The 12,148-nt window shown below is 39.2% G+C and overlaps 1 protein-coding gene across 6 annotated transcripts in view; it reads left to right on the top strand.

The window, feature by feature from the left end:
* LOC137299570 (PWWP domain-containing DNA repair factor 3A-like) overlaps positions 1–12,148 on the top strand; it is a 53,657-nt gene that overhangs the window by 19,997 nt on the left and 21,512 nt on the right. For all 6 annotated transcript variants that reach the window (XM_067968411.1, XM_067968413.1, XM_067968410.1 and 3 more), the window contains exons 3-5: positions 5,932–6,020; positions 7,095–7,165; positions 10,123–11,403. In XM_067968411.1, the coding sequence (XP_067824512.1) occupies positions 5,932–6,020; positions 7,095–7,165; positions 10,123–11,403 (1,441 nt within the window). The remainder of the gene's footprint in view (positions 1–5,931; positions 6,021–7,094; positions 7,166–10,122; positions 11,404–12,148) is intronic.

Genomic DNA, 12,148 nt, shown 5'->3' with positions numbered 1-12,148 from the left:
TGGAGGGGAGAAAAAGTAGAATAAAAAAGTTTAATAGAAAAGAAGTGTTTCTCCTGAACGGTCGTGTAATCCTAAATGTTATAAAAGGAGGTGGCTGAGCAATTGCGTGTGTCTTGTTTGCCTTTCTTGTTGCAGTATTTCATGCTTTAACTGATAGCTTCCCAGGTGGCAATCTTGTGCAAAATTCCAGAGATGTCGATCATGAAAAGGGAGTACGTCCCAAAGCCGCTTTGTTTTGTTCATCTCACTGGAGCAAAGCCTTAATTTCGTCACGTTGGGGGAACACTACAGAGTATCATGTTACAGGCTGCTTCTAAATCTTTTTTTGAAGTTTAAATGGCATGACTGAAGGATATTATTTTGTATTGTGTGCTAGTTTAATAGAATATACTTCGGTTTTAATGAACACTTTTCAGAATTATTAAAGTATTCAGAGCTGTGTAGTAAATTATATTTTTACACTTGTGAAAGATGTTATAGCTACATGGTTCTTTCATGTTTGCGAAAATGGGCTTCAGTTGATGATGCCAATGATGAATCAGTAGTTGCTGTGTGATATGGCTGGTATGATATTTTTAGTTGGATATTTTAAAATTGAGAAACCACAGTAAACGATCAAGATATTTAATGCAGGTCACTTTTAGAGAAGGGGTTCTTATTTATAATTTACTCAAATCAATATGGTTCTTATACATTGAATATCTGGTATCACATTTATTAAGTATGCAGCATACGTAATCGTACTTAAACGTGCACTTAAAACATAATACTTACAACCAGACCTAATGATGGTTGGTTGGGGATTCAAATGTGTTATAGTTCTGAGCTCAGTGTCCTCGGCCTTTATGAATCCAAATACTTATTACAAACACCCAATTTTTATACATTTCTCTTACTCCTTCCAAGTGACAATCCACAATTCTGCATTAAATAATTATATGAAAGTTAAAATATAACTGCATGTAAGGAGAATTTAATTACTCTATCCCTTATCAATAACTTTAATTTTTCCTTAATTAAAAGCTCTTGTTTCGTAGACCAGTACAATTCTCCTACTTTGTTATCTTATTGATAGTTTTACTGTGTTGCATATAATTGCTATTCCACCAAGTGAAACTTTTAATTATGTCAGTCTTTGAGTACCATTCCATATCTGTCTCCTGCTTCTACATAAATCCCAATTAAAAAGAAGGATGTCTACTCAGATGTTTTTCTTTGCAGAACTGTTTTTCCTGCATTTGTTATCAAATGATTAAAATTCTCCTGAAATATATGAATCAGTATGCAGTGACATTTCTTCTAATTGGGTTTACTGAAGTGACTAAACTAACCATTGCTTTAAGGTCAGCCCAGGCTCAAAAGTCAGTTTAATGTATCACTGGCTAAACAGGCAAAGGCCAAAGGTTACTATTACTACAATATAACGAGAAATTAATAGCAGTATAACATGAGCATGGGTCATGGATGTCACTGAGCGGCTGCAGGACATTCTGAAGGGGGAGGGTGAACAGCCAGAGGCCGTGGTCCATATCGGTACCAACAACATAGGTAAAAAGAGGAATGAGGTCCTGCAAGCAGAATATAAGGAGTTAGGAAATAAGTTAAAAAGCAGGACCTCAAGGGTAGTAATCTCAGGATTACTCCCAGTGCCATGTGCTAGTGAGTATAGGAATAGGAGAATAGATCAGATGAATGGAGGGTTGGTGCAGGAGGGAGAGATTTAGATTCCCTGAGGAATTGGGACCGCTTCTGGGGAAGGTGGGACCTGTACAAGCCGGACGGATTGCACCTCAACAGATCTGGGACTAATATCCTTGCAGGGTGGTTTGCTACTGCTGTTGGGGAGGGTTTCAACTAGAGTGGCAGGGGGATGGGAACCTGAGCAGGGAGTCAGAAGAGAGTAAAGTTGAGAGCAGCAAGAGAGGGGAGGACCCAGGGGAAATTTATGATACAAATAGTTGTTCAAGAACAAGTGAAAGGGAAAAGCGTAGAGCAGCAGAAAGAAAGTGTACTTTAGGCACTACAGATAAAGTGAAAACTAGAAGGTGTAAAGCGATTAACCCAGCATCAAAGCTGAAGGTTAGGCTAGGGTGTGTGGCCCAACTAAGAGTTCTATATACAAATGCACGGAGTATAAGGAATAAATTAAATGAACTATAGGTACAAATTCAAATTGGAGGGTATGACATGATAGCTATTACTGAGACATGGCTGCAGGGTGGTCAGGATTGAGAACTAAATATACCAGGTTATAAGGACTACAGGAGAGAGAGAGAGGGAAAATGGAAGAGGGGGAGGAGTAGCCTTAGTGATTAGAGATGAAATCACTTCAATGATAAAGGAGAATATAACGAGGGGTAAGCAGCCAACCTTATGGGTTGAATTGAGAAATAGGAAAGGATCTAAGACTATAGTGGGAGTTGTGTATAGGACCCCTGGCAACAGCTGTGAAGTGCTAGATTGTATAAATGCAGAGATTAGACAAGCATGTAAGAAAGGCATAATGGTCTTAATGGGGGACTTTAACCTTCACATAGATTAGAAAAAGCAGACTAGCAACTGTCGAAAGGTAGTGAATTTCTCGAGTGTGTCCAGGATAGTTTTCTACAGCAGTCTGTCCTAGAGGCAACACGGGGGCGAGCCATACTAGATTTAGTAATGAGTAATGAACCAGATTTAGTTAACAGCTTAACTGCACGTGAACATCTATCCAATAGCGATCATAACATGATCGAGTTCAATGTAGTGTTTGAAAGGGAAAAAAGTGAGTCGACTGCTAAGATTCTAGACTTTGGTATGGCCGACTTCAAAGGGATGAGATAGAGACTGTCCACAGTAAACTGGGCAAATCTGTTAATGGGTAAAACGACTGATGATCAGTGGGAAATGTTTAAAGAAACATTTAACATGATACAGAATCGGTTTATACCCCTGAGGGGCAAGAACTCTAGTTGTCCATGGCTGTTTTTTATGGCAAGTAAAGAGGTAAGGGACAGTATAAGACATAAGGAAAGGGCATACAAAAAGACAAAAAATGGCACAGATCCTGGCGAATGGGAAAGATACAAAGATCAACAAAGGGTCACAAAACAGATAGTAAGAGTTACAAAAAGAGAGTATGAAAAGAAACTTGCAAGGGATATCAAAACCAATATGAAGAACTGTTATAGTTATATTAGGAAAAAGAGGGTGGTCAGGAGCAGTGTTTGCCCCTTAAAAACTGAAAGTGGGGATATTGTCATTGACAATGGGGAAATGATGGACATGTTGAACAATTACTTTGCGTCAGTATTTACAGTAGAAAAAGAGGATAGCATGCCGGAAATCCCAAGAAAACTAATATAGAATCAGGGACAAGGACTCAATAAAATTAACATAAGTAAAACAACAATAATGAAGAAAATAATAGCACTAAAGAGTGACAAATCCCCAGGACCAAATGGTTTCCATCCCAGGGTTTTAAAGGAAGTAGGTGAGCACATTGCAGATGCCCTAACTATAATCTTTCATAGTTCTCTAGATTCAGGAACTGTCCCTCCGAGGTTGGAAAATTGCACATGTCACTCTGCTTTTTATGAAAGGAGAGGGAGGGAAACTAGGGAATTATAGACCAGTTAGCCTAACATCTGTTGTGGGGAAAATGCTGGGAGTCTATAATTAAGGATAGGGTGACTGCACACCTCGAATTTTCAGTTAATCAGAGAGAGCCAGCATGGATTTGTGAAAGGTAGGTTGTGCCTGACAAACCTGATTGAATTTTTTGAAGAGGTGACTAAAGTAGTGGTCAGGGGAATGTCAATGGATGTTATTTATATGGACTTCCAGAAGGCATTTGATAAGAGACTGTTAGCTAAGATAGAAACCCATGGAATCGAGGGGAAAAGTATGGACTTGGTTAGGAAGTTGGCTGAGCGAAAGGCGACAGAGTAGGGATAATGGGTAGGTACTCACATTGGCAGGATGTGACTAGTGGAGTCCCGCAGGGATCTGTCTTGGGGCCTCAGTTATTCACAATATTTATTAACGACTTAGATGAAGGCATAGAAAGTCTCATATCTAAGTTTGCTGATGACACAAAGATTGGTGGCAATGTAAGCAGTGTAGATGAAAACATAAAATTGCAAAAGGATATTGATAGATTAGGTGAATGGGTAAAACTGTGGCAAATGGAATTCAATGTAGGCAAATGTGAAGTCATCCACTTTGGATCAAAAAAGGATAGAACAGGTTACTTTCTAAATGGAAAAAAGTTAATAACAGTGGATGTCCAAAGGGACTTCGGGGTTCAGGTACATAGATCATTGAAGTGTCATGAACAGGTGCAGAAAATAATCAAGAAGGCTAATGGAATGCTGGCCTTTATATCTAGAGGACCAGAGTACAAGGGGGCAGAAGTTATGCTGCAGCTATACAAAACCCTGGTTAGACCGCACCTGGAGTACTGTGAGCAGTTCTGGGTACCGCACCTTCGGAAGGACATATTGGCCGTGGAGGGAGTGCAGCGTAGGTTTACTAGAATGATATCTGGACTTCAAGGGTTAAGTTACAAGGAGAGATTACACAAGTTGGGGTTGTATTCTCTAGAGTTTCGAAGGTTAAGGGGTGATCTGATCGAAGTTTATAAGATATTAAGGGGAACAGATAGGGCGGATAGAGAGAAACTTTTTCCGCTGGTTGGGGATTCCAGGAGTAGGGGGCACAGTCTAAAAATTAGAGCCAGACCTTTCAGGAGTGAGATTAGAAAACATTTCTACGCACAGAGGGTGGTAGAAGTTTGGAACTCTCTTCCGCAAATGGTAATTGATGCTAGCTCAATTGCTAAATGTAAATCTGAGATAGCTAGCTTTTTGGCAACCAAAGGTATTAAGGGATATGGGCCAAAGGCAGGTATATGGAGTTAGATCACAGATCAGCCATGATCTTATCAAATGCAGAGCAGGCTCGAGGGGCTGATTGGCCTAGTCCTGTTCCTATATTCCTATGTTTCTATGAGCAGACTTTAGGACAGTCTGAATAACCCTTTACTTATAACACTACCGAGGTTGAAAAGGCCAGGTAAGTCAAGAAGTAGTAGGTGATAAAAGCCTGAGGATTGTAGGAAGTCCCACAGATGCAGAGTAACACAATCTACTCTGCCTCAACAATGTGCCTCAGTCCTAATCTCGCAAGAGCGCCTTCTGCTGCACCAATATGGCATCTTTTCCCAATACTGACACCAACCATCCTTCACCCTGTCTGAGTGACTTTGAAAATTAGTACTAAATTAGGGTCAGTTTTCTGTTACAGGTCCATGCCCACCAAGAACTAGATAGATTGCCCAAGCTCACTTCATGAAGGATCCTTACAACCATCACACCAGAGACTTTAATCTTGTAAAGCTTTGCTGAACTTGACACATACCAGAGTTGAAAGGCTAGTATCTATTCCACTGCACCACATTGTTCCACATTACTTGAAAGAACTTGCATTTATATACAGCCTTTCATGACCTCAGATGTCCCAACACACTTCACAGCCGGTAAAGAAAATTAAATATTACTTATTCTGGATAGAGAACAGTGTTGTCACTAGGCTTATTTACCAATTGCTTCTGATGTAATCCTCTGAATAGATCATATCACGCTGCTCCCACTACTGCAAGTGACTGACCAAATGCTCTCTTCAGATACAATACATAGAAGAGCAGAATTCTATAATTGTACTGCTGGGCATTTTTCACAAATCAAGTAAACACTATGGGAAAAAGTAACGCCCACCATTGCACTTTGCATCCTGGTGACTTTACTGGTAAGAGAAAAGAGGAAGTGGTTTCCACTTGGAACTAACTTGCTAAAGTAATTGTGTAAATGCAGCTTAAGAGTATCCAGATCGTGTCATATGCACTTAGAGTAGCAGCATGTTGTAACTTTGTTTCTTTTTTTTAAAAAAAAGATCCTGTCGGAGTCTGGCATTTCTCCCAGTAAAACATTTGAGACGGATTCAGATTGTTTAGATGTCCAACTAATATGCTTGGATAAACAGTAAGTATTGCGGAAGTGATTAAAGCAAATTAAATTTCATCCTGCCATTACAAATTTTGAAAAGATCTAGGCAATTTAATTTCTGTTGCAATGTTTAGAAAATCCAATTTATATTTTTAATAATTAGCATGATTTATATTTTTTTATTAGTATGAATGCCTTATTTTCTTCTCAATATCTGAGGAGACTTGCTTTCACTTCTCAGCCTATGCTGCCCTGGTCTGACATACAAAATATTGCTGTGCAAAAATTGTCCAGGAATATGTTTTGCTCAGGAAGCTGCATGAAGAAGAACGGTGCAGATTTTTTTTTGGAGGGGTAGTGGGAGGATTAGTAATGAATCTGCTGTTACTTTTTGTTCAATGTTATGTGCCATAGCATAACAATGCAAAGCTGCGAAAGACAAAATATATCAACTTTCTGACTAGCAGATATACTAAGCTAACTTCCAGCATCTGGGAGGGGCAGATGGTTGCAAAGTGGAATGATGTGACTTATTCGCCATTCCACAATATATTAATTTTAGTGAATACCCACTATGCTGTTTCAAGGAGGATGACCACCAATGAGCAATGTATCAATCGATGGTTGAATGCCCCCTTGATTTCTGAACAGATTACTTTGAAATGTTGAATGTAATTAGTGTTGTCACCAGGCTAATTTAGTGTGATGATACCAATAGGTAAATTTCCATTTAAACCAGTTAATTTTGTGCAGTACTCCAGATTCATCACCTCAACCTGTCCTACAACTACCATCATAGGTGACCAATCTGTTATGTTCTCTCCAAATGCAATGCAACTTTGCGAGGATAAAATCTGTAATGGTGCTACTGGATGTTTTTGACACTTCAGCTGGACATACAGAATGAAATGTCATACACCCACCACTATACCTTAATGAAATCCTAGTAGCAACACTTTAATCAAGCATGTGTACAATTTTGTTCCAATTTGGTTGAGAAACAAGATGGACATTTTCTAATTGACATTTTGGATATGCTTTCACCACTATACACTGTATAAAACTTAACTTTATGCAACTACACAATATAACATTTATTTTGTATTGTAGTCTGAGAGTTAAGTGCACAGACACAAGACCATTTGAGCAAAAACAAGCCGAAAGCATCAGCTGTGGATTGGGTGAGTACTTGCTTATGAAACACTGCTATAAACATGCAAATTTCATAGCTACAATTTTGAATAGGAAAATTATTTTTGCGCAGGATTAATATACCATGTAGCAATAATCAATCAGTTGGGTAGTCCAGAATATAAGAACCAACACAGTTTGAAGTGTGTTAACTGTCCCTTCATATTATCATTGAAGCTTATATTTTTCCCATTTTTGCTTTGCCTATTCATGGCAAATTTTTCATTAATTTAGTGGTCTTCAATGATCCGCTGTGGACCTAGAGTAGCAATAGTTACTGGTCACAACACAATTCTACAATATGCTTTAGGTCCACAGTTGATCAATAAAACTACTGCAGATAATAGAAGATTGCTGTATGGGGTACCGAACATAAGAACATAAGAAATAGGAGCAGGAGTAGGCCAATCGGCCCCTCGAGCCTGCTCCGCCATTCAATAAGATCATGGCTGATCTGATCCTAACCTCAAATCTAAATTCATGTCCAATTTCCTGCCCGCTCCCCGTAACCCCTAATTCCCTTTACTTCTAGGAAACTGTCGATTTCTGTTTTAAATTTATTTAATGATGTAGCTTCCTGGGGCAGCAAATTCCACAGACCTACTACCCTCTGAGTGAAGAAGTTTCTCCTCATCTCAGTTTTGAAAGAGCAGCCCCTTATTCTAAGATTATGCCCCCTAGTTCTAGTTTCACCCATCCTTGGGAACATCCTTACCGCATCCACCCGATCAAGCCCCTTCACAATTTTATATGTTTCAATAAGATCGCCTCTCATTCTTCTGAACTCCAATGAGTAGAGTCCCAATCTACTCAACCTCTCCTCATATGTCCGCCCCCTCATCCCCAGGATTAACTGAGTGAACCTTCTTTGTACTGCCTCGAGAGCAAGTATGTCTTTTCTTAAGTATGGATACCAAAACTGTATGCAGTATTCCAAGTGCGGTCTCACCAATACCTTATATAACTGCAGCAATACCTCCCTGTTTTTATATCCTATCCCTCTAGCAATAAAAGCCAACATTCCGTTGGCCTTCTTGATCACCTGCTGCACCTGCATACTAACTTTTCGATTTTCTTGCACTAGGACCCCCAGATCCCTTTGTACTGCAGTACTTTCCAGTTTCACGCCATTGAGATAATAACTTGCTCTCTGATTTTTCCTGCCAAAGTGCATAACCTCACATTTTCCAATATTGTATTGCATCTGCCAAATCTCTGCCCACTCACCCAGCCTGTCTATATCCCCTTGTAGGTTTTTTTATGTCCTCCTCACTCTCTACTTTCCCTCCCATCTTTGTATCATCTGCCAACTTTGATATGTTACACGCGGTCCCCTCCTCCAAATCGTTAATATAGATTGTAAAGAGTTGGGGACCCAGCACCGACCCCTGCGGAACACCACTGGCTACTGGTTGCCAGTCCGAGAATGAACCATTTATCCCAACTCTCTGCTTCCTGTTAGATAACCAATCCTCCACCCATGCCAGAATATTACCCCCAATCCAGAGATTCTTTATCTTGAGCAATAATCTTTTATGTGGCATCTTGTCGAATGCCTTCTGGAAGTCTAAATACACTACGTCCACCGGTTCCCCTTTATCCACCCTGTACGTTATGTCCTCAAAGAACTCGAGCAAATTTGTCAGACATGACTTCCCCTTCGTAAAGCCATGCTGACTTTGTCCTATTAAATTATGTTTATCCAAATGTTCCGCTACTGTCTCCTTAATAATAGACTCCAAAATTTTACCGACCACAGATGTTAGGCTAACTGGTCTATAATTTCCAGCCTTCTGCCTACTACCCTTTTTAAATAAGGGTGTTACATTAGCAGTTTTCCAATCTGCCGGGACCTTTGCCGAGTCCAGAGAATTTTGGAAAATTATTACCAAAGCATCCCTGTCACAAAGTAGAAATTTCACCAAGCTCTTTAACGAATGAGTAATGTATAGTTTTGGAGCTCTTTATTTTCTCTCTATTCTCCACTAAAGGGTGCCAGCCAGATATTTCCTATTGACAAGCAACTCATGGTACATGGTGGAATATTCTAACAGTCCCATTCTAATTACTAGGAACAATCCTGTAGACAGCTCTTTATCTTAATCAGCATCACACATACAGTGTTGAGCCTCTGCTTTATTCAGTTCCAATTTCTTGCTATACTTTAACTGTGGGTGTGTGCGTCCATCCCCTACTTTAGCCCCCAAGCAATGGCATAAATTATTTGCATATTTAGAGATTTGCTCCCTGGTGCAAAACTGACCAGTAGATTGCTGAGTAACACATTACAAAAAAAACATAGGGGAATAAGTTTGACATTTGCATGGTTAATGGCATCTTCTTGAACTCCTTGGAATTGTCTTTTAGCTTACTGTCTAGCAAATGTCTTGATTTATATCACTATATTTTGGCCAGGAAACTGGTAACTTTTCAAGTCATCATGAAGGTTCATCCTGTTTGAAACATGGCCTAAATATTTCATGCAGTGACTGGATAACTAATAAATAATGTGGGGGGGGGGTGGGTGTTCAAGAAAAATCAAGAGGCACTTAAAAAGCTTATCTGCTTTTGGGTTCTTTTTAACCCCCTCTGCCCCATTTCCTTTTTTGGGGGGGTGGGGGGGAAGGAATGAGTTTGTATAAAAAGCCAGATCTCCAATTGTACATTAAACTCAATAAAACCAAGAGGTTGTTCCTGTAGGATAAACATGAACAGTAACAGCACTAAAATGATATGCTTTAAATCAGACTGCATGATTGGTACTGCATTCATAGTGGTTTACTGTAGACATATAATGTGTTAATCTTTTGAGTTTTCCAGCTGCCATGATAGGAACAAGTTTTAATAATAACCTGGGTGCATTGTTCATTTTCAGCATGCTTTGCAGTTTTGTTACCCCCTGCTCTGATCTAGTTCCCTTTTTGTTTCTCTTTATATTAAAAATCAGTACACAAGGAAGATTTTACTCATGAAGAAGCTGTGGAAGAACTGACTTACAGGAAGGCACTTCGAATTGCCCTGGACATTTTAGCCAGCCATGACTGCCACACCACTCAAATGACTATAGAAGAACCGGTGATGGCACAGACTCAAGTTTTAGCTTCAGAAGAGCTTAAAAAGAACACCTGTGTTCGCAATTCAAATGGAACAAAAAGTACATTGAAGCAAAATGGGGCACATTTGCCTCAAGGACGAGAGAGTATATGTACTCGGCAAAGTAGCAGGAAAGCATCTTGTATCAAAAAAACAGAAGCTGAACAAGGAAAGAAACTAACTAGGTCATGTGCATTAACCCAAACTTTAACTAAAATGAAGAAACAAAATGAAAAGGAAGAAGAAAGTAGTGTAAGAAAAGGGAGAAGGACAAGAAAAATTCTTTATCACCCCCAGATGGACACTTCAAATGAGAGAAACTTAAGTCATACACAGTGTGAGCAGCCATTACACCTTATGAAACTGACACCTGCTGAAACACGAGGGCGTTGGGATGAAGAAAGGGAGAGGTTGCAAGAAGTGGGGAAGTCTTCAGTCCAAACATGTTCTGCAATCTCTGGAGAGGAGAAAGATCAAAATGGAAAAGTTAAAAAGATTAGACAGAAGTCAAGGATTTTTTGTAAATCTGCCTACAAAGAAAGCACAAATTCTTCTGCACAAGCCAGTAATAAATCTCAGGAGATTCAGATGTCTGACACTACTACTAACTATTTAGAATCAACTCCAAAACGTAGGACTAGTGCCACCATTGGGTCATGTGAATTCTCAAGAATTTTAAGCAGCCCTGGCAATGTTCAGTCAGAAATTAAAAGTGATTTGGGCCAAAGTGAAGTAGTAGAAGAACATAGAAGGAAAAAAGGGAAAAAGTGTCCCGAACCTATAGAGTGCCTTAATACCAGTACAACTTCTGCTGATTTGGACACCAGTGTAAAATCAAGCAATCAGCCAAATTTAGATAGTCTTACGGAAACAGAGAGTTCAAGACAGCATTTTAAGAGTTCTGAAATTGGGTTGTCTCTTGATGGACAAGTGGGCTCTATTAATGGACGTAATCAGAAAAGTGGTGGTTCGGACAGCCCTCGAACATTTTGTCCTACCACCCTACTAAATAAACTAGAGGAGCTTCCTCCTTCAAAAGTTAGAAAGGAGGAGGGGGCTTCAGAGATCCATACTTTATCCACTGTAGAGCCTGAAACTCACCTTGAGTCATCAGCATTTGAAATGGATGAAATAGGTAAGGTTATCTCTCTTTCTATTGGGACAGCTTCCATTAACTCTTTTTACTGCAATCAGTAATATGACAAAAGTCTGAATGTTTTACTTTTTTTTTCTAAAAGTGCATTAAGATGACTTTTCCTAATTAAGTAAAGTATGAATTTCAAATATTTTTTGGGTATACTTTGTGGAACTAAAAAAAAAAGTACATTAGTAGAAGTGGTGATGTACATTTGAAGAATATTAAAATTGCCTATGAAGGTGCAACTTTAAGGCCTATATGCACAACAATCCATAACTAACAGCTTGGTAGCTGTCATAAGAGATTGTATTTGTTTAGGTCACCATGCTTATAATCTGTCACCAAGAATTGCTAGGCATCATTCAGCTGTTGGAAGATGGATCTTGGAAAAGCTGTGGCCTCTGGAAATATGATCTTTTTTGTATGTCAGCTGGTACTTTTATTTCTCTTTGTATAGAAGCAGGTTTACAGCATAAAGAGACCATTCGGCCCATTATCTCTGTGCTGGTGCTTTGCTAGAGCAATCCAAAACTAAATATAATGTCCTGCACTCTCCTCATTGCCCTGAATATTTATCTGCTTCAAATGTTAATCTTCCCTTAAAAGATGCTATGGTTTGAACCTCAACCACTCCCAATGGTAAAGTGTTCCATGCTCTAACACTCTTACGTAAAGAAATTTCTCCTATCCCCTATCCGCTTTCTTAGTGACAGGTTTAAATAGATTTCCTCTGTTAAAATTT

Source organism: Heptranchias perlo, chromosome 29, assembly GCF_035084215.1.
Source record: "Heptranchias perlo isolate sHepPer1 chromosome 29, sHepPer1.hap1, whole genome shotgun sequence".
Taxonomy (NCBI): domain Eukaryota; kingdom Metazoa; phylum Chordata; class Chondrichthyes; order Hexanchiformes; family Hexanchidae; genus Heptranchias; species Heptranchias perlo.
This window is presented reverse-complemented; position numbering and strand designations above follow the sequence as displayed.